This window comes from Paramisgurnus dabryanus, chromosome 1 (assembly GCF_030506205.2).
Source record: "Paramisgurnus dabryanus chromosome 1, PD_genome_1.1, whole genome shotgun sequence".
Taxonomy (NCBI): Eukaryota; Metazoa; Chordata; class Actinopteri; order Cypriniformes; family Cobitidae; genus Paramisgurnus; species Paramisgurnus dabryanus.
In genome coordinates, this window is record NC_133337.1 from 15,332,738 (window position 1) to 15,356,737 (window position 24,000).

Below are 24,000 nucleotides of genomic sequence, written 5' to 3' on the forward strand. Positions count from 1 at the left end.
TAACGGGGGAGTGATGTGACTCTTCCTCATTTACATAAACAAAGTGATATCGATTGGTTAGATACGATCTAAACCAGGCTAACGCCTGACCACTGATGCCAACATAGTTTTCTAGTCTATCTATACACAGAAAAATCAATCCTAGTAACAGGTTTTAAAGTGATCACTGCAGACTTGGCAACACTGGTTAATGACTACCATAGAAACAACCGCTAATAACACACATATATAAAGTTCAAACTGAGCATCAGAATGGGTAGCGGATTTAAGTGACTTTAAACCTGACATGGTTGTTGAGTATTTCAAAAACTGCTGATCTGTGATTTTCACGCACATCCATCACACAGAGAATAGTCCAGTCCAGAAAATATCCAGTGAGTAACAGTTTCGTGTGGACGTATCCATCCTGCCTTCATATCAACGGTTCAGGCTAATGGTGTGGGGGATATTTCCTTGGCACACTTTGGGATCCTTAGTACCAACACCACGGCCTGCCTATTTATGGCTGCTGACCATGTCCATCCTTTTATGATCACAGTGTACTCAATTTTGATAGCTACTTAAAGCAGGATAATGCACAAAGCTCAAATTATCTCAAAATGGTTTCTTGAACCCGACAATGGGTTCACTGTACTCCAATGGCCTCCACAGTCACCAGATCGCAATCTAATAGTAGAGCTCCTTTGGGATGTGGTCAGGAGATTCACATCATGGATGTGCAGCTGACAAATCTGCAGCAGCTGCGTGATGCTATCATGTTAATATGGACAAAAATCTCAGAGGAATGTTCCCAACAACTTGTTAAATCTATGCTATGATGAGTTAAGGCCGTTCTGAAGGCAAAAGGGGGTCAAACCTTATAAAGTGGCCGTGAGTGTACACATAAACCATGCAATTGAATTTCTAGTTGTTGCAAGGCGCTTGCCTTTATACCAAAGTATATTTTTGTGTTGCTAGGCCTGCATTGCTGTGTAGGAGTGGGTGTATGTGAACTCTGGCTCATTTGCCAATAATATAAAACCCTTTGCAGTGTAGGCGTTAAAATTGCCTCTTCTAATCTGCATTACAATCTTTTCATAACCCACACTCGGGTTGTATTCTAAACTTTTTTTTGGAGCCACATTTTAGCAGAAAAAACCTGACCACCCACAACATCATAAAATACGGTATTATTACAAATATATAAAAATGAGCATCAGTTGAAGTAATTGAATATGGTCTAATGAAGAATTTGAGAATGACACAAATATTTATTTTCACAACGTCTTCTGTTTCAGTTTCCCTACCACATGCATCATCTTCTGCCTATTTTTCTAGAGATAAATAAACGTCTCTGATGGCAATATCTTTGCATCACACCATGGGATGCCATTTTTAAATAATGCCCGTCAACATTGCATTTTATTATTATTGTTATGTGTTGTGTTGTGTGGTTTTTTATATGAACACAAAAAATGTGTTGGTCTCGAGGACTTGGTCTGAAAATACGAGTCCTTCTCATCTCACTGTGGTCCGAGACTGAGTCAAGACCGAGTCTTTGAAGGAACGAGTCCGAGACGAGTCTGAGAAAGCAGCAATCGGTCTCGAGACCGAGTACTACATCACTACAAACTACATAACAAATTCATGCCTGAGTTAGTAATTTACTGTTTTATTTGTGTAACATCCTTTTCTCACACTTATGCTCTTACACTCGTATAAAAAGGTTGGGTTGTTTCAACCCATGGTTGGAACATTTTCTAGATTAAACAGTTGGGTTTGCCCTAATTTTACATAACCATGGGTTAAAACCACAAACCAACTTGATCAATAAAATGGGTCCTATGGTGTGTGGGTGTCTCCAAGGACACACTAAATTATATTAGACAGGAAATGAATGTGCTTTCTCTGAGCTGAGTGCCACAAATAGTCATTCAAATGCTGTATTTTACACAAACTAGTAAAGACTTTGGGTAAATATGATCTTGATGAACACACACAGTGGTAGTACATACTTCAAACAAATTTAATGTCATTCTGAAATACAATTCACACAATACATACTGCAGCAGAGTAGTTGACACTGGTTTTTATTATTTGAAAGTATTGTTTGGTTCACTTTTAACACAAAATTTTCATTTTTTCCCTTTATTTGCATAACCCAGCTGGCACAGAAACAATGTCCTGGTTTCTGTTTACTGTTACTAAATTGTGACATGCGCTCAAGTAAATCCATCACCTAACTGCCTGAGCAAAGAAAATGGGCATATTACGACCCTTTTTGGAGTAAAACATACAATTTCATAAGATTTGTGCTCTTATGAGCTTTCTTGATGGAGTTAACAGTGTAAAGTACATTTGAGGTAAGCTCAGTTTTAGCAGGGAACGTAACCTTCATACTGTATGGCTCAGAAACTCAGGGCAAAACTTTAAAATACTTGGCAAAACATTTGGCGAGTTTATAACTCAAAATCAGTTTCTAAAACCAATTACACATCACAGTCGTGCATGCCTACATACAAACTACGACCTCACTCATTCACAATACTGAACAGCACAAAGGTGCAAATAAATAAATAATGCCAGCTCCTACATATTCATGTACACAAATAATGTAGTTTCTAGCAACTAAGTTAAAATAGTACAGAAACAACTATAAATTGGTCCTTCTCATACAGCATGCGCTTAGACATTTCAACACCCCCTTTCAAAATTTGCAATTCATTCGTCATAATAAATCAGAAGTCTTTCCACATAAGTAATACATCATAAAATCCCTCATATAAACAAACAATGTGATGTAAAAAAGAAAAATTATAAATTATCCTTAGACTCATTAAAAACCTTCTTGAGAAGACAAAATCCATAGCCTTTTTTCTTTTATAAAAAGGCACGCGCTTAAGAAGTGTAAAAACGTGTTAATGGTAATCCTCGGCCGATGAAAAATCCCAAATACGTACAATACTGCCCAAAACATATCCTACACAAGTACGCAACACAAACTGTTCTGGCAACATGAGCCCATTGCATGCATTGTTGCATGTCCACGTGTTTATAGCTAGTTAAATAAAAGTACATCTGGTTTAATGGCACAGATATTTGAACGAAACTGCAGTTTGTTGCGTCACAGTAACACAAGCATGCACATTAAATAAATACAACGACTGTACACTTGTAATGCACTGTCCAAATGTAAAATCTGCGTACCTGCGTAGTGCATGTTTCGGCACCCAAACAATTACATCTTTCATAACACTCACTCTTGTATCTAAATATCTTTGTGATAAAAAGCGTGTTGAAACTAAGCTTGTGTGAATATTTTACATCTATAGCACCTACGATACAAGATTAAAACCTCTGTGTGCAACTGAACAAAACAATATTACAATGCCATTACATTCAAATAACACAATACTTATGGAAATTGTAAGGAAATCAGTGATCGATTATATACATAAAACAGGTGTCCAGCACCTTAGCAGGCAAAAAAAAAAAAAACACAAGCTTTAAGGTTCCCATTTCATTTCACCATCATGCCTTCATAATTGAAAAGAGCCCCAACTAAGTGTCCCGAGGTGATCACAGCTCCTCTGTTGGCACAGGAAGTTACTCATTCCTCCTATTGTCTTTAAAAATTCCCATCTGCATGTTTTTTTCCTGAAAATGTTCCTGTGGGTTTTGTCTTCTAGGTTCAATCCCACTAAACATACTGATTAAATGCAACTGTAAGTCGCTCTGGATAAAAGCGTCTGCCAAATGCACAAATGTAAATCCTTGCACTGCGTAGGACCTTTTGAACGTTTAATGCATGTATAAAACGCGTGACAAATCTATTTATTTCACAGTATACTTTACTTTTAATTCATTGTAAAAAAAAAAGAAAAATAAGCGACGAGAACACAAACCGCAGCCTTGAGATATAATCTGCAAATAACAGCTGTATGACATTCACATTCAATTCTCGGCTGAAATTTCCTTTTTTCAGGCAAAACCTGTTTTTACACTGAATTGTGTAGATATGAACGCTCTATGTACCGATTTTCACATGATTCATTATTTGCCTTCCAACGATCCAATCGCGCTCAAGATAAATACACACCAAATGGTCACTGCATTGTTCCCATTTCCTCTTTAAGACTAGATTTCTAGAAGCAGTCCCTCCCCCAATCCATCTTTACGTTAGGTCATCGACTAGCCCCTGGGTTTAATGGTCTATACTGTTGGTGGATGCAGTTTAAATAGGCCACCTGAGCCCCCACCAGCTTTCCTGAAGGATGCAACAAACCTCCAGTGAGCACATAAATGAGGATGGGTATACATGCGAGTAAGTCCCTTGGCAATAACGGGGAGGTTGTGGGCTACATACATGGGGGTCAAGCATTAAGACACTGAAAAAAAGCCCAGCTTTGGGGGTGGGGCGTCACATGACAACTCACAGCATTCTCATGCTAATCAAAGGGAAAGATGGCCATCCTATTCCTGTGAGAATAAAGGGAGTTGCCCCTAGCAACGCTTCCATTCCTATTTCCTCCTATTCTGCTACTCCCCCGCCTTTGAACAATGGCCCACACGCATACGCAGCGTGCCGGTCTTGTGCAAGTGCCAAAGCTGCAGGAACTCCTCGGGCATGGCGTGAAATCCAGAGGATGGGAGAATGTTGTCATAATAATGATGGCTGACCGGTCGCTCGTCCAGGCCTACGGAAAATGGCCAGAAACCGTAAGCGGTCACCTCTTCGCATATGCCAAGCGCAAGACTCACCAGGAACAGCCCGGTTGAAAGGCGTTTGCAATGGACGCCGTGATTTTTCCAAAATCGCCCGACGTTTTTGAGGAAGTCTGGATTGGCAAAGAGAACAGTCTGATTGGAGGCGAAGTCCGCAAGGGTGTGGTATGCCCGGAGGGAGGGGTCAGTACCGGGCTTCATGGAGAACGCAGGCATGTAGATGTAGCTGGAACCGTACACCTTCATGCTGTCTACAAAAGCTTTGCGGGACCAGAGTAGGTTCTGAAAGCTGGAAAACATGATAATGAGGAACAATTACATATTAATGACCATTTGTAGTGATGTAAAAATACACAGGAAAAGAACTTGTGAAAATCCACCAACATACAATATGTCTTAATGTATTACATATAATAATAAACTCAAGTATTAAAAGATTAAATTCATATGAGCTCATTTGCACAATACTAATATATGAACATGGGGTGAATTATAAATCATTTACAACATGTGCATGTTAGGTTTTTCTATATTAAAGAGTGTAAGAGGCACAGGATAGGTCAATGACCCTGTTGCTAAAACCAACGGCAGATCTCCTATTAGCTAATGCATAATTTAAAAGGACAATATCCGTCCCTCCAGATGTGAAACAAGCTGTCTTGTGTGTTTCAAATGTACATTGCTATTTCTGGCACTTCTGTTTTCCCTAGAATTTATTATCCACTAAAGTATGTGTCAAACTACTCCAGAAACTGCATACACAAGTGCTTTAGACAAGTCAAACAGATGCAAGTAAAAAACTTAAATCTACATGCCTTGATACTAATTTAACACATTTACACATTTACTATGATTGACTGATGAGTTTCAAACAATTATGTTAAACCGAATCCATTGAAAGTCACTTTAAGCTAATTTGCTAAATTTACAATGGCTATAAATTTCCTAAAACTCTTCTACGGCCAGTGAACGGACCAGCCTAGGCTGACAGATGTCTAAAACCATTCAATGACTTTTAACAGCTGGTCAATACAGCGAGTGAATGAATTGCATAATCCTTGAAAAACAAAAAGTGAAATTGAGGCAAAATGTAGACATACCTCTTTTCAATGATGCTAGGATTAGCAGTCACTAGGTGCGTTCTGGTACCTACGTCAGCAGTGTACTTTTCAGACAAAGGAGGAAGGTTACATCTAAATGCATAAGAGATCGAAAGAGATTGGATGAGAACAAATGCAAACAGAAGACTAAGGGGCCATTTACACAAACATTTTCAACAACAAAAATTTAAATAGATTTTGTTCTTTCATTTACATGACAGTGGTGTTTTGGAGGCCCGTGTTTCAAAATTTCTGAAAATGACAATGTTTTCATCCCCTTATAAAGGTGGATTTGTGAAAATGGTGACGTCACATGCATGTGTATTACATGTTCAGACATCATGTTTTAACTATTTCCGCACCAGCGTTTTAAAAGAAAAAAATTCCCAGCCAGCGCCAACATTTTTTATGATTTTCACAAAGGTTTAATGTCTTTCAGAAAATTGTACATTTCTATATAAACATGCAATATATCAAATGAAAGAGCAGACCCTCTTGCTTAAAACCTCTTGAAAAGCACCCCCACTCTGCCCCAAACCATGAAAAGACCTACTTTCACTAAAAGGGCTGTTTTTACTAAACCATTTAGAGTATAAGCATAACTGTGGTATCATTATATAGAAGACACTTTGAGCTTCATTTTCCAGGTTTCAAAATTATTTTAAGATGATAATTAAAAAAGCTAGAGAGGCTGAAGTACTTTTTGCATAACATCGTTTTTAATACTAAAAATCTTAATGATAAATATGTGTGTGAAACCTAGAAATGCAATGATGCCAAAGCCACAAGTCTAAAGAAGTTATATTTCACGTTTGAAGTCAATAGGCCCAAAAATGAGGTTCTTGCAAGAGTTTTTGTAAGACTAGTGCCTTTTCTAAGTGCCAGTCAGCCCCAAAATAAAAGTCTTTTGTATACATGCATACACGTTCTTTCTTCTTATTGTTTATCCTTATGTAAGCGTATAAAATGCCTTTTTCCACGCCAGGAAATAAAACGTCACACAAAGATCATTGGATTCGTTATCTAATTGGCTACACGTTCTGTCTATCAATATTTTTTCATGAAGTCATTGGAGGAACGAGCGAGTCAGATGACGTCACGATATTTGACAGCGCTGTTTGGATATTATGTTTTATACTCCCGCCTACTTTTAGAAACAAGTTTGACCGCTGGTTTTGAACGGGAGTGTAATCTCATATACAAGTGTTACGATGTAAATAGTCCTCAGATTGTATATTATAATCTATTACAAGACGTGCATGTGAAATCTGATGTAAACAATGAACAATATATCTATATTTCACGGATTATACGCATTTGTGGACAAAAATGGTCATTGGATGTACTTTATTGGAGAGTTTTTATGGGTTATTCACACATCTGACACAGACTGGATTCGATTCGTGATCGTTATACCAACGCAAAGGTAAGGAGTCCCGTTTATATTTTGCATGTTGTCATCTGGACTTCTGTAACAAAATACTATATTTATGATGCTAGAGCATCTGTATCTCAAAACAGAGACCATACACTGATGCTAAACCCGTAGACCTTTTAAACGATGTATGGAAATGTTAATATTATTATTGTTTGTAGACAGTAGGCTATATATATATTTTTCTGTTTTGGATCAGTGGATGCTTCAGTGTTTTATAAGTTGGGTAAGAGAAGTAATAGTGGAAATGTGGATTGCCGTAAAAACTCATCATTGGCACGAAAGCATTTTCGCTTAATTGACGAGATAACTCTTCAATGACGGGTAAAAAGTTAAGTAATTTTTGTGGATTCATGTGAACAGAGATCGATGTATCGACGTTGATGTCTGTATGTGAAAACGCAAGGGTAAACTTTTCTGGGGGTTTTTTGTGTTGTTGTCATGTAAATGTAGCCTAAAGCAACAATAAAGTTGTCTTAGGTGGTTGCCAGCGCATTGCTATGCAATTTCTACGATGATCTGGGTCGTCTCAAGATAAGGAATTGCCTGGTGTTAGCTAGGGTGTGCTTATTGGCCTTATTGGTCTTTTCCAAAATATCTGCATTTTGGTCTTTAAATATGACTCTGACTCTCCCTCTATAGGATTTTTTTGAGGTATTGTTAATAGCATATTAACAACACATGGAAATTTAAGGCGATACAGAAACACTGAGCATGTGATATTCTGTCTCACCTCATGATAAAGTCAGCCTGGTCAATTTCTTTGCCACAGTCGCTGTGTTTCAAGACCCCACCGTTGCCCACCACCGCACACTTCTTTAGAGGAAGCTGCAGTGGTGTATCCTAGCAACACAAAAACACTATATGTTAAACAATTGGGTCAAAGCAATAAAGACACACATTTCCTGTTTCTTTTGATGAATACAGATTAAAATCAAGTTACCTCAGTATTCAGATGCTTCAAAGAAGCATGAAACCAATAAAGATCACCATCACTTCAGCTTTAGCTTATAGTTCAACATATGCACAAAATAATCACCATTTCTTTTTTTTAGATGTAGTGTTTTTTTTTTACAAAACTGAAAAACAGCAAAACAATGTAGTTGGGTGTAAGCTGATAAGATGTTTTGAGTGGTTGTGTAAAGGCTGTAAGGAAGAAGAAACACAACTTTATTTAACAGACAATGGGCCCTATTTTAATGATCTTAGCACACAACCTAGCTAAACTTGCTATATTTGACTTAAATGGGTACTTAGGCATTGAATGCATGTAATACATCTCCTGGCCTACAGGAGTCCTTAATGAGCAGTTAAGTAGGTCTTATGGTGCGTTCACACCAGACGTGGATGAAGCGTAGGGTGACACCACAAATTAAAACACATGTAAACATTTTTGTACTCTCCCATGCTACAATTGTATAAATGAGATTACTTTCTGACCACTTTGCACAATTTCTCATAGATAGCCAACATTATCGATGTAGCTTGCACATGTTCTGGCCTGTTTTGTTTATCAACTACTTATTACTACTACTACTACTTATTACACGGCTCGTTGGAATGCTTGATTCTGATTGGCCAGTTGTGACATTTGCAGGTTTGTTTTTCCCAGATAACAACCTCTCAAAACTAAAAGTCCACAGTAACTGAGATGTTGCAAGTCATTTTGACAGGTACAAAAATTTAATGTGTTTTTTAATAACATATAAGACATTACATCAACAAATTATTAAACTAAATAGTGTGTTCGTGACATTTGAACGTCTTATCTTAACACCGAAAGTAAACGGGTTTTCCTCGTGGAAAATGTGCATTTGTTAAAGGTAAACACCGCCGTTATTCAATATTTTACTACGTTCTTATCTCAACTTATTATAACTTATCTTTTATCTTTTTTCAATGCATGCACTTCATCTTTGTACAGCGCATTGTGAATGTGTTAGCATTTAGCCTAGCCCCATTCATTCCTTAGGATCCAAACAGGGATAAATTTAGAAGCCACCAAACACTTCCTAGTTTGCATCACTTCGACCTCAGGTGCAGTAATATTGATGGAAGTTTGAGCGAGAGGAGGAGTAGTCAGGAGTGATGATGTTAATGCGCGCAAATGTCAAAGTGCTGCAAACTAAGTGCTCTTCCGCCATACAATATAGTTCTCATTTTTTAAATGCTTAAAAAACTGCCAAGTTTATTTTGTGCCACCATACTTACTTCTGTAACTCCTCATGTAACAGTCTTTAAAGAGGGAAAACATGGAAGTGTTTGGTGGCTTCTAAATTCATCCCTGTTTGGATCCTAAGGAATGAATGGGGCTAGGCTAAATGCTAACACATTCACAACGTGCTGTACAAAGATGAAGTGCATGCATTTAAAAAAAAAAGGGATGTATTAATTTGTCTAAGTTGAGGTAAGAACACAGTAAAAAACAGTGGTGTTTTCCTTTAAAGATATGCAAATAAAATATTTCAAATCAATATTTAATGGTCATTACCTTACTTATGATGTAAACAGCCATGTAATAAGTGGGATAAACAGGCAGCCGGATGTTATCGCAGTGTGATACAAAACCCGCTCCGCGTCCTGATCACACTGTCGAGTTTTATTTCTGCTATAACAACCTGCTGCCTCTATTATGTGAATCGATGCACCCCAAATCACAGTTGCCACCTTGTGGATAAAATCCAATGTGAATGTGATTTGCGCATACAAAGTATACAGGTTTACAAAAATCTGTTTTCGTAAAATATTAACTATAATCAGGCCTTAACAGCATTGTAAAAATGTCTTAGAAATGTGAAGAGATAAGCATCACCACGGATCACATTAGACTCTCAGTGCTCTCCTTAGTAGGAGTGGGAGTAATCAAAATACTGCATACGCAATGGTATGCCACGCACCAATAAACATTACATGAAGAGTTTGGTTCCAAAACGCAATAAACGCCATTTTTGAAAAAAATGAGTTCCTGCCAGAATCAGTATTATATCAGGTCAGTATTAAAAAGTAAATTCTTAATTTTACGCAAAATCCATTATCCGCCGTGTTATTCTGTCATCTTTTCTCCCTTTTTTTCCAAAATGCAATAAACGCCACTCCCCCTTTTCTACAGAATGCCATAAATCCACTCCACAGATTGCAGCGCACCATTCACGCAATGTAAACAAACAATGGCGGCGCGCTGAGTACACGGAATCCTAGTTATCCTCATCTACTATGTACTTCGTGAACAAACAAACAAAAACAAAATAATACTTTAATGGCATTGATAAACCTGTGATGGTTTTCTGTGACGGGAAAGAAACGTAAGCCATCAACATCTAATAATTTACGCAAGAGACGGGTGCTTGTTTGCCCGGGCCGACAGCATCAAGCTTCTGTCATGCTAACACTTTGACCCCAGGGGATCTTATGAAAAACTTTACATAATTTTACTCAAAGTCAATGAAAATCGAGCAGGACCAAAACATTTTACAGCTGATCGCTGTGAAAAACGTTAAGCCACGACGTCAAGTATAACCGCAGCAATGACAGTGTTCTTAATATGACAAAGTAAGTGTTTTGATTAATGACATTAATGTTTATATTTTTAATTAGTGTGTACAACTAGTCAACTAAATGAATATAACATGGCAAAGATGAATGCACATTTATATAGGCTATTGATTCAATAGATTTATAGCACTTTGAATAAAAACTTGTCATGGATTTATTGCATTTTGTGGAAAAAATAATCAGTTTTTATAATAAATCTTTGAAAATCAAGTTATGGATTTGAATTTTTTATGTTTTTATAACCTAAAGATGCTATGTGAAAGTTTGTAACAGAAAATAGTGGTTTTCATCTTGTCACTTTCTTGGTATAGAAAACATGTTTTTACCAAAATTTGTCAAAATGGATTTATTGCGTTTTGGAACCAAACTCTTCACATGTTTGTTTTTGCACAAGGTTGCTTAAAATCAGTGGCGCTGTTGGGGGGGGGGGTCAGAGTATGCCAGGCATATGGGCCCATGTGCACGCTAGGGGGCCCCACCGTCATCACTTTTTCGTTTTTTTTTTTTTTTTAATTGTACACGTTTAATTATTAACACTGCAGTAAAATGAACAGTAAATTAATATATAACTACTGTAAATGACTTTGTGTTAAGTAAAATTGAGACACTTTTAAAAAACAGTGTGCAAGCATGACCTAGTTCTGGTGGTTTTTAATTTGATTGTGCGGGAATGGATATGGGTGGGTAGGCAACATTTTGGTTCGCGATCAATTTGCTGGGTTTGCTATGCAATCCTATTAAGTTACCACAAACAGCCGACAGCCCTACTGTTAGGCATTTCAAGGTAAGATATCACATGCCACTAAAAAGCCTTCATGCTGATCCGTAAACTGTATGTTTCATGAAAAATGCAGAATATTTTTGTTAATACAAAAGGACAGCAAGGGCTTTATTTAAGGAAATATTAGGATAGCGACTGCTGACAACTATTGCATTTCTAATACGGACACTGGTAACTTAATAGGCGTAAATAAAAAATATTATTTTCTGCAATTGTGGACTTAAATAAACATGAAATAGGAGAATTGTCTAAGCCATTGTAATTGACTCAAATTTTAAATGACTAAGAGCTGTTTTTAATGTGACAACGCGTCATTTTCAAAGTGAAAGTGATTCATTTTTATTCAGGTTTGCAACGGAGGTTTTGCCCAAACGGAGGTTGTCCTTTCCAGTAAAATAAAATACTCCTACAAGTAACAGTGCTAAACCCTTAAGTTAAAAAGAGACTGTTTATAGCAATTTAAGTAAGAGCTCTAAGTAAGTATACTCACTAAATCACAGAGTAAGAAAAACACTAAAGTATAGTGTGGGCATGTGTGACTAGTGAATAGTTGTTGCGCGCGTGGGACCATCAATAATTACCGTGGGTTTTGAGACCGTGTAGGAGGAACACTGCGACTGTGAGACGGCAGGGTGCCCAGTGCATGACAATCAGGACCCATGCGGGTGTCACTCCCATGCATGTTTATTTTTAGAAGGTAAAGTGCTGGGCTTTGCATCATGGAGAGTGGGGGTGGAAAACAGGACCAAATGCTTCACTTTCCACGAACCAGTCATTGTAGAAAAGAGCTAAAATCTTTCTGACAAACAAATCAGTTACAGTAATCTTCTGGACTTTCCATGCAAGACATTTTAAACACTAATTATTCAAGGCGTTTGCAAGTATTCCTTTGAAATGTCCCACATTTAGGGCTTTAATCAAATCAGTGGTTGCAGTGAAGAGTTTTAGCTGAGTCAAGTCTTGGGTTGCTATGAGCATAATGTTTGAATGAATTAACTTTCAAGTCGCTATGACACTGTTTACAATCTTTTGTGCAGTGGCAAACCTAAAACAAAAGGCTGTGAGTTAACAGCTACATAAGTACAGGCTAGAGTTTTGAAGTGTGTGCTACTCAGTTGTTTTTAATTCCAGTCCTGGAATTTTTCTTTCTGCATTTCTGATCATTACTGCCTGCTCCGCAACGTGCGTGTTTCACTCCCCTACAAAAAGCAAATAAATAATTGCACACGAAAATAACCAACAAATACAAAAACTACAAAATGACTTATTAAAGTTATTGAATCACTTGGCCTTGCCTATTTCAGACTGCTATGGAGAAATATGATATTACTGAGCGACATGCAGTCCCAGGCTTTTGTGTCTCTCTTCCAAGATGCGCCCACACACACCAAATGCCCTTTCTGATGCAGAGATACTCATAATGAGCAGTGTTGGGGCTAGTTACTCAAAAAAGTAATATATTACGTATTACATATTACTCTCAAAAATAGTAATGCCTTACTTTACTTTATTACTCCCTGGAGAAAGTAACTAGTTATATTACTAGTTATATTACTAGTTACATTTTTTTCTGGACAAGAATGTTTATTTGGGCAAGCCACGGCCAAGAAAATGCTGGCTTCCTTACCCGCTACCGGACGTGGGGCACAGCGTTCGGAGAAACATTAAAGAGTGTGCACTTCACCGTCAAGTTATTTTCCTTCCGTTGAACGTAATAAAATATGACTGAATCTCCACCCGTCGAAACTAGCTTCTGTTGCTGGGAACCTTCCTCTGAAAAAGAGCTTGCCGTTGTTGACGCTTCCATTTTCACGATCTGTCTTTGAGTGTGCCGCTGCCGCTCTGTGCTGCTGGCTGCCGGGTGTCGACCAATCGGTGATGGTAAATGATACCTCGTGCCAAACTTAGACCAATCACTGTTCCATTCACGCCCACCTCCCCTTCCCTTTTGTTCTCTGTGTTTTGTGCCTTGTGTGATGAAGGTGCTACTGGCGAATGTAACTCAAGTAACTAGCTCAGGAAAACTGTAATAATATTACCATTTTGAGACGGGTAATGCCTTACACTACTAGTTACTGAAAAAAGTAATATTATTACAGTAACTAGTTACTTTGTAACTAGTTACACCCAACACTGATAATGAGGCATACAAGATTTGAGTGCATTTTGTTCAATTTGTACCATTCAAGCACATTATCTGTATCTGGATTGTCTGAGATATTACGTTATTTCAGCATCGAGTCTTTGGCAACAAAACACTGGACACCCGGTCTTATTTTAAATAAATAATTATATAAAGTGTATTTTTTTAAATTTGAGCCCCTGCCTTCCAAAATGTCAGTGCACGCCACAAAAAAATCATTTTTAATCAATTGTTTAATTTTTGGTTTTTACTCTTATTCATTTCTGCTAAGCATTTTGCAAGGTTTTTTTCAAAACAAAACAAAAAAATGCATACTATGTTAATATTAACCTATTATTATTTTATTATGGGGCTATTCACAGATATATAAATATGCTGAGTTCACACGCTACAACAAGAAAGACTACATATCCTTAATCACAGTGTCTCTTGCATTATTTTAAAGTTATTTATTTACATTTTGTGATTCAATTAAAACACATTTTCCATCAATCCCAGTTTGGGAAACCCTGCCGAAGGTCATATGAAGTGGGTTTGCTAATGTAACACTAGTGCTCTTCAATTCTTTCAGATGTGAGACACACATGCTGATAACTTTGGAGAGCAAGGGCCAATGAAAGCTGCTTGGCAGTCTTGTCAGATTCAAGGTCTTTAGTAACATCTAAACAACTTATCCAGTCTAATTATAATGAAAACTGAGTTGGACCATAGTAGAGGCGGGGACTAATTAGCATATTTAAAGATCCGCTTACACTACAAGGCAAGGATGTGAAGTTACATACAAGGTATTTCAAGCCCTAAATAAGTTTATATCACAGGCAAAATCTTTTACATATGCTGTTTAAACGCAATTTCAGGGGAATTCGTACATATTTTACAAGTTGGCTAATTCGTATCAATTCATACAACCACATACGTAAGTTTTGGTATGATTTGCCTTAACCACTGTGATGTTGGGGTTAGGGGCGGGGTTGTTTTTTTAAATTATAAGAATCGTACGATTTTGCACGATTAACTTCGTATGAATTGATACGAATTAGCCAACTTGTAAAATATGTCAACATTTCTTGTGAGATCTGGGGTGCGTTTCCCAAACAACGTCGTAACTCGTTGCTGAACGACCATAGTACGATGCATCTAGGAAGAAACGAACTACCTTGTCACGACGGTTTCCCGAAAGCATAGTAACTTTGTCGCACATTCGTCGTTTGAACGATGTTGGTTTAACAACATAGTTGATGATGTCACGTGGGAGGTGAAGTACTAATTAATCTGTGCAAATCGATTTAATGTCAGATTATTGCTGTAAATAATATATATTGCATCGGAAGATTGATTTAGTTATCGTGATTTAGTTATTTGTTGTTTATTTTGAATATATTTAATTCACGCACAAGTTCCCTCTTATGTCACTCCTCCCAGGGATTCCCCGGGGTCTTAAAGCTCGTAGTTCTGCGCACATGCACAATTTTCAAGTGCAGCGCTTTCATTCTGTTTACAAATTTAAAGACGTTAAATAAAATTGTGATATATTTAGAATGATGGATATAGACTGTACTACATGTTTTTTGCTTATTTTGTTCAAAAGCATGATTAAGTCTACATATGATAGTAACAAGGAACGATGCTTCTAACGACAGGTGAAGAGCTGTCGTTCCAATGACACAAGTTAGCGACTCAGTTTGCGAATGTTCGTTTGAACGATGGTTTCGGGAAACACCAATTCGTTGAACTATGTTCGTTGGCTAACGATGCTTTTGGGAAACGCACCCTAGGCTGGCTGTTTTGATGCTCAAAGGTTAGTTTTAAAGAATACAATTGACGACTACAGGGGGACTTTAAATGGTGGAGTTTGTTATCAAGAAGTTGTATTGTGGTTTGAAATGATTAATAATACAATAAAATGGCAAAACAATCCACTAAAAGATAAACTGGCTCTAGAGACCAGGGATGTGGGCTGATTTGTCTTGTGGAAATGCAACCACAAGCAAGGCCCTTCTAACCACCCAAAATACTTAAGCACTGAGATTTATACAGCGTTACTTATTTTCTTCTAAATGGAAACATGAAATTATGGTGCTTTTCCATTTCACAGTACCCAACGGTTTGGTTTAGTTTGGGTCGGCTCAGATTACTTTTGAGAGCTTTTCCATTAGGTGCACAACGTGGTACCCAATAGTTTTTTTTTGTACCACCTCGGTTGGGGTTCCAAGCCAGCAGAGCTGATACCAAACGTGACGCGAAAACACTGTAGATCACTGATTGGTCTGACAGACTCGTCACTACAGCGTCATCGCTATAATGTTAATATTAGCTTTACCTTAGTGCTAGCTTGCGTTGTCTCGAGGAAACATAACATGTTGTCTTCTGTGCTCTGCTAAGTTCCCAAACTCCCTTTTAGCGATAAAAAAACATCCACAGGTTGAGAATCAGGGACACCATAATAGTTTATTTCCATTCTTGCAGTTTGTGGCGGAACATGCGCAACGGCACGTTCGCATATATGCTTAAATGCAACTTCAATGAGGCTCAGCGGAGCGCCGTCGAATGACGCCACGGGTGTTTGAACAGAAATTGTCATGTGAGACCGAGGTGGTGATAGACGCGATGTACAAACATCTATTTGTGGTGGCCAATTTTAATTGTGTGGCGGACTGAGAAATAAATAATGTATGGGAATGTACAAAGGCGCTCTCACTTGTATGATGTCATAGGCAGCAGCGCAAATAACGACACGCCTATAATCCCTCCCACTACGTAGTGATACTTAACTCGATGGAAAAGCTAACAACGCCAAAGTGAGATGAGCTGACCCGACCCAAACTAAACTAAACCGTGGGGTACTATGCAAGGGAAAAGCGCCATTAGACTTTCTGTTAACCCTTTTCTACATTTTCTCTCCAGCTTTTTAGGTTAGGAAATTCTTACTGTTACCTGCCTGAGATTTAGAAGAGGATAATACAACAGGATAACAGATAAGCCCAGTGGTAAAAGTGTCATGCTGGCCTCTATGCTGATCTTATTATAGCAAGAAGGTTCAGTCTATGAATTAGTTAACAGATGTGTAGCACTAAAAGGTACACACGGTGGCATGTAAAGTCCTTTGATGAAATATGACACAGGGCCCCACCCACAAACAGTGACATCATGCACTAAAGTTTGTAGCAGGGGTTGCAAAAACACGGTTTTCTGTTTGATTTTGCTTTTGCTTTTCTGTACTCAAGTGAAATATTCGTTTTTTATTAAAGAGATAGCTTTGTTACGTTTCAGAAGTAAAAGCGAATATAAAGATTGTATCATTAAAACCTGTCATCATTACATATTTTTTTCCCTGAATGTCACAATTTATTAACATTTGATTATGTTTCAACACATACATGATCTACCAACAAAAAACATCATCCTTTCATCCTGACAAATGTGTGTGTTGTCACCAAATGCAAGACTGCAGAAGCAATGGGACAAACCGATACTACACATTCTCTGGTTTTAATGTGTAAACTATTAATGCATCAGGAAACAGCTCATCGCTTAAAGGTGCCAAAGTATGCATTCAAATAATATGTTAAATAACATCTACTTAGAAGCTTTGTGTTTTTGTTTAAGTGCAAAATTGATCCAAAAACGTTTTTACATGTCAATTTACACCCTACAATGTATAAAAATTGCTGTTATTATGCAGCTGGTTGTCAGTAACAGTAGCTCAGTGTGTGTGTAAATAGACCTTATGTTTTACCCTGTATCAGACTAAAATACAGATTTTGAGGAAGATTGGAATTTGGAAATAGACGTTTCTGATGTTAAGTTTGTGTTTTTTTTTAGCACGGAACTGCAAAACTTAACTGTAACATCAATAGTAGAAAAACGCCTAAATGCTAGCATTAACTAGCATATGTCGCTAACTCAGCAGTAACAAGTTTGTTTTTAGCATTATAACAACATTGTAATTCATTTCATGTGTAATTTAATGCTGGTGAATACATCACTACTGTTATATCACAATTGGTGTTATGTTGAGATTGGCCTGTTTTCCAGGGGTCTTTTGCATGCACAAGAAAGGAGGAAACAATCAGGTTTGAGGTCACAATGTCATTACCATGTACAGAGCTCTTATTATTCATCTATGCCTAGGTAAATACAGTTTTACATTCTCCATTGAGTTGGTGACGTATGGTAAAACATGTGAAAAATGTGACATTTTATACTTTTGTCTCATATTCACCTTGTAATGTTTACACATTACTTGACTCATCAGCAAACAAAGCAATGTAATTTGCCCTTAATGTCCCAATACTTATGGAGGGCACTGGATGTATTAGCACAAAATAAAATCATTCATAACGCGACGAAATATCCATACATTTTTTACTATTCTGCACTGAATCTATGTAAACAGACTTTTCCATGTGGTAAAACAAACATATACAGTAAAGTACTACATAAGGTGCAACTTATTCAACAGACTTTCATACCTGAACAAAGAAGGGGTACGTCTCATTGTTGACCGTATGGTAATGGTACAATTCTCCATCATACCACAGGACCTTCCCAATTGGCGAGTTCTCTTTAGTCACAATAAACATCCTCTTTGGGTCACAGCATTCTGTAAGCAGCTTCCTGGAAAAATGAGAGAGATTTCATAAGGTTAATAACACTGGTAAAAGGTGGTAGAGAAAACCACCAATGGGCTTTTAAGTGGTGACCAAACTGAATAATCTCATATGCTTTTTAGCTCTCTTCTTTTTCGTCTTCTTTTGCAATTACACTTAAATTACAATTTGTCACTTTACTGTCTTATGCTGCGTTTACACCAGCCGCGGTAGAGGCGGCAAGCATGGGTGATTTACTTGTTAAGTCAATGCAAAGGCGCGATTACATGCGTACGCTCTGCAACAAATACGGTTTCACGGTGTTGCGGTATTGCCATTGCAACACTAAAATGTGTTATTTTCAAATGCCAGGTACAATAAAGCCTTTACAGTGTTTCCCACAGATCTGAAATTTACTTGTGGTGGTAGCTGGTGAAAAGGGCAATCATTATTATCCACCGACAAAAAATGGTCTACTATACATGTAACAAAGAACTAATAATGTGTGACACAACACAATACTTTGATTTATAAAACATTCATATTAATTTCACATTATAGTTCATTAATCTAACCACCCCAAACTTTTTTGCCATAAACAAAGCTGACACTGTTTGTCAAAGCACCACGAAAAAACTTGATGTTTTTGCACTGATATATGAAGCAATTTGATGACCCCTTTTATCAAACTCAATTATATACAATACTATGTATACTATAGCCTATATAGACAGTGCAGGTCTATAGATTATAAATGTGACTGATGTTATAATGGTAATAACTTCTATAAGATAGGCACTTTTACTGCTTCTGCTTTCTATTTCTCTTTTGCCGATTAAAAAAAGCTTAATCCACTAATTATTTCAGATTTAAAAGTCTACTTGCTGTGCTGTCCCGATGACAGACTTTACATTACAGCTTTGCGTTTTTTATATCCTGAGTCAGCTAGAGCTTTGCTCATTCAGTATCAGCACTGCTTTTTGCTACAATCTCTGTGCAAACTGTTTAGATTTTAGTAAAGATATTGTCTATTAATAGTAAGACTATTAAAAAATGGGATAAAGAAAATGAAGCGGCGCGTGGTCTTGACAAGAGCCAGTTGCTATCGCCATAGAAACCGGAGGCACGCTAAAACAGCACTCGAGCTTTAGCGCGGTAGCGCTCACGGCCGTTCTCCGATCGACTCAGGTTTTACACACAATATTAATCAGACTTGGGACCCGAAGTAATGAACTAGGACCGACCCGGACCCATCTGACCATTTAAAATATAAACCCGGAACCGTACGGGTCCCGCGTCCTCAGTGAAGAAAGACCTCTAATGGTAAAACTCTGCTCAAGTTCAGAAACATGAAAGGATACAGTGTGACACTGAGGTTGCTTCGCGTCGCGCCCAATTCATTGAGAAACAGAGAGCACGTGAACGGACACTCAACCGGAGAGACACAACGTGCTTGCACGCAAAATGAAGCCAACTTAGATGCTATAAACACATATGCACATAAGCATATGCGACCATTTTGGTCGCAGTGTGTTCCCTGGCTGCTCCGTATGTGCTGCTGCAGTTGATCCAGTTTGCCGCGCTGGATGATGAGTTTATGACGCGTGCATCATCTTCACGGTCACCCGACCCCCACCTCTCTCTCGCGCTCTCTCTCTCTCGCTCTCTCTTTCGCGTGCTCTCTTTCTCTCTCTCTCTCTCCAAAACACGGGTCATCCAGTCGAGTTCAGAAATACGGAAATTCGTAAAGTGATTTTTTTTACTTGGGCGGGTCGCAATTTACCTGGGCGCAGCGCCCAAGTAGAGCCTATGTATGGGAAACACTGCTTTAAATTATAATATGCTTTCAAAACATATATAATATTTTCGTAATATATATTAAATGTAAACATCAAATCAATCACATGACTTCATGATTTAATGAATTTTGTATAAACACAGCTCATACCTTGGAGACGGTATCACAGAACATTTTTGTGGTTTTAAAACCTTGACTGTTTTAAACCTCGATATACCTTGAAACCGGTAATCGGCCCATGCCTAGCTCTGCGTAGCCTGACGCGCACCTCACAAAATTTCTAACAGCGCGTCGGCTCTACGCGGACTGCAAGCTCTGTGATTGGTCCACCAGAACCCCTCCCGTCAGGTAGAAAAACTGCGTCATAGGTATTTCCGTTTGAGACGGAGAAAACAAAGATGAGCCAAGTTGAGGAGTGATTTAACTAAAACTGCAACATAAGTCGCTGTTTATTTACTTCCATCGTTGCTGGTCTTCTCAAATTATACGCAACAAGTTTCTATTTCTTCTTCGTTTGTGGGTTTACTTGCTTAGCTTCTTCTTCTGTGACGACTTCTGCTGCTACTGTGGTCACACGCGTGATTACTGCCAACCAGCGGTTTCGCGTGTGTTTGCACGGCGACGCGGACGGCGACACACAAGTATAAATGAAAACCGACGCGGAAACTATACGCCGTCGCGGCTACGCCGTAGGACCTACGCACAACTATAAATCGCCCTTAAAAGTGAATGGGAAGCGTTAACGCAAGACGCGATTCCACGCGGATTATTATCCAGCAGCGCAGTACGCGCTAATTCAGCGTTGCCACGGGAAATGCGCGAGTTGAAAAATCTGAAAAATCCTCTACCGCGGCTGGTTTAAACGCAGCATTATTGTCTAGCAATTAGTTTTTGTACATGTATATGAAGGACTGACTTTTGATTACAAAATAATATGAAAGCATATTATATAGTCCTGAAACTGTTTATAAAAACACGCAAGCATAAAAAAATGCCAAATTTGTTTAAAGTTTCTAAAACCCTACTGAAAAATCCAGCAAAGACCAGCATAAGCTGGTAGCTGGTTTTAGCTGGTTTAAGGTGGCAGTAGCTGGTCTAAGCTGGTCCTCCTAGCCTGGCAAAGCTGGTCAAGCTGGTGGGTCAGCTGGTCTTCCAGCATGACCAGCTAAGTCCAACTAGACCAGCTTAAAAAGTGACCAAAACACAGCTACACCAGCTTACTACACCAGCAATACCAGCTAAAACCAAGCTGGGAGATCAGCTAAAACCAGCTAACCAGCTTATGCTGGTCTTAGCTGGATTTTACAGTAGGGAATGGATAAATAAAAACAATGAAATGAAATAAAGTACTCCAATAAAATGATTCATGTTCCAGAAAATTAAAAAGGTACTTCAAAACTGTAATAAATGTGACGTAATACAAACATTCCAGGTGCGAGGAAAGAATTTGTGTTATTAATAAAAACGTTTACCCATTTTTACTTCCTAACTGGAGTTATCTCTTTTATACTCCATTTCAATGTTGGTTACAGTGTTCTGTCCTTTATAACGTATCACTGAAACAAAAAGGTCAGAGCGGGGACAAAATGTAATGTTTTGAGATCTATCTCCGCGCATGCGCACTCTCGTCCTCGGTGTTTGAAAGTGCAATGTCTGTGCTACCCGCATGAGAGCATCTTTCTTTTGGCAAAAGATGCACTGATTGACTTATACAGCAGACAGCTGGGCTTCTAAGATTACATCACTGGATCTGACATTTTCCCAAAAAAGTGGTTGTGAACAAAAAAGCTTTTAAATACCTGTACAGCTCAATTCCCGTTTGGTTTCTGGTCCATGTTTGTCCCTGCCGCAGAACCTCATTCACCATCTCCTTGTCGCTGGGTATCCTGTACACTGGGAAGATGTAGAGCCAGCACAACGCCAGCACGCCCAGAGTAGCCCACACCGACTTACTCCGGTGACATCTTAAAGACATCATTCCGCCGATCTGATCAAACTAAATCTCAAACAGCTAGTCCAAAAACACGTGTTCCCGACAGACCCGTTTTTATTTCGGTGTCACCGACATTTTGAGCAAACACGAACCATTGAAATGCCGTTATCCTCCTCTTTCCATTATGCGCTCTCTGTAAGAGAGGACAACAGAGACGCATCAGTCCCAGAATTCCATTCAAGCATCAAAAGCCTCTTTTCCCCCCTCCTGGTTAGCCGATGTGTAGGATCGGATTAAATGTCGCGTTATAGGAAATTGTTGATGCGGTCGCCATGCATCGTTTCGGTGTGGTCCTGATAGAGGAATCTCACGGCTTTTAAAACTGAATCCAAAGATGATCTCCCCAATGATGTATCCCGTCCTCATGAGCTATACCCATCAAATGATCCCTGCACTATCCCGCCTTATCGCCACATCATCATCACGTCCCGCTATGCAAATTAAAATTTAGGGCCTTCCCTGTCTATTTGGCCATGCACCTCCAGTGTAATCTTCTGACTAGTGAGAGACAAAGCTCAATTTCTTGATGCTTTAACACACGCAGTTGGACTCATTATTTGTTGTGGTGCTGCCCTCTTGTGGACAATTTATCTACAACCGAATCGTTATGTGATCTGTCTGAGGTAAATTAGTCTAGCCTCTGAGGTAAAATTAAACGACCGTTTCCTCAGCACAGGAGTATGCAAGCCCGTTTCCGCCATGTTGTAAAAAAATAATAAAATAACATTCTGACTTTGTATCTCAAAATTCTGAGACACAAAGTCAGAATTCTGAGGTTGCTAAGGTATTATGGGTGGTTGCTAGGCTGTTTCTGTTGCATTCTGTGTGTGTTTTAAGTCATTGTTAGGATATTATGGGTGGTTGCTAGGCTTTTGCTAAGATTTTTAACTGGTTGCTAGGGTTTAGCTCTGGTTTCCTATGTGATTGCTAGACAATTACTAGGATATTATGGGTGATTGCGAGGCTGTTGCTCTGGCATTCTTTGTGGTTGCTAGACTGTTGCTCTAGTGTTCTTTGGGGTTGCTAGGCAGTTGCTATGTTATTATGGGTGGTTGCTAGGCTGTTGTTGTGGCATTCTGTGTGATTGCTATGCTATTTCTCTGATTTCCTGGCTAATTGCTACACTGTTGCTAGGGTATTATGGGTGGTTGCTAGGCTGTTGCTCTGGTGTTCTGTGGGGTTGCTAGAAAGTTGCTAGGATATTATGGGTGGTCGCTAGGCTGTTGCTCTGGTGTTCTGTGGGGTTGCAAGGCAATTGCTGTGATATTATGGGTGGTTGCTTGGCTGTTGTTGTGGCATTTTGGTTGGTTGATATGCTATTGCTCTGGCTTTCTTGGTGATTGCTAGACTATTGCTTTGTTGTTCTGAGTGATTGCTAGGCAGTTGCTAGGGTTTTATTGGTTGTTGTTAGGCTGTTTCAGTTGCATTCTGTGTGTGTTTTAAGTCATTGCTAGCACCACCCAGTTCTCTGTCAACCACCCTGAACATTATGGGTGGTGCTAGGCTTTTGCTAAGGTTTTTAAGTGGTTGCTAGGGTTTAGCTATGGTTTTGTTATGTGATTGCTAGACAATTGCTGGGATATTATGGGCGATTGCGAGGCTGTTGCTCTTGCATTCTATGTGGTTGCTAGGCTGTTGCTCTAGTGTTATTTGGGGTTGCTATGCTATTTCTCTGATTTCCTGGCTAATTGCTACACTGGCAATTGCTGTGATATTATGGGTGGTTGCTTGGCTGTTGTTGTGGCATTTTGGTTGGTTGATATGCTATTGCTCTGGCTTTCTTGGTGTTTGCTGGACTATTGCTATGTTGTTCTGAGTGAGTGAGGCTGTTGCTTTGGCATTTGGTGTGGTTGCTAGTAGGGATGCTCCGATCGATCGGCCGCCGATCGGTATCGGTCGATAATG

The 24,000-nt window shown here is 38.7% G+C and overlaps 1 protein-coding gene across 1 annotated transcript; it reads right to left on the bottom strand.

The window, feature by feature from the left end:
* Window positions 1-1,991: 1,991 nt before the first annotated feature.
* On the bottom strand, window positions 1,992-22,712 carry st8sia1 (ST8 alpha-N-acetyl-neuraminide alpha-2,8-sialyltransferase 1). Its single transcript, XM_065274690.2, has 5 exons — window positions 21,902-22,712; window positions 18,188-18,332; window positions 7,973-8,082; window positions 5,805-5,897; window positions 1,992-4,993 (listed from the first exon to the last, which is right to left on the bottom strand). The coding sequence occupies exons 1-5, from the start codon at window positions 22,078-22,080 to the stop codon at window positions 4,519-4,521; spliced, it is 1,002 nt and encodes a 333-aa protein (XP_065130762.1). The 5' UTR covers window positions 22,081-22,712; the 3' UTR covers window positions 1,992-4,518.
* Between the last annotated feature and the right edge of the window lie 1,288 nt (window positions 22,713-24,000).

Excerpts from the sequence above, each read along its gene's own strand:
- st8sia1 (XM_065274690.2), bottom strand. The coding sequence starts at position 22,080 with ATGATGTCTTTAAGATGTCACCGGAGTAAGTCGGTGTGGGCTACTCTG. Across the intron at positions 18,333-21,901 it reads ACGGGAATTGAGCTGTACAG|GAAGCTGCTTACAGAATGCT; the intron begins GTATTTAAAAGC and ends TCATTTTTCCAG. Across the intron at positions 5,898-7,972 it reads CAGGCTGACTTTATCATGAG|ATGTAACCTTCCTCCTTTGT; the intron begins GTGAGACAGAAT and ends TTATGCATTTAG.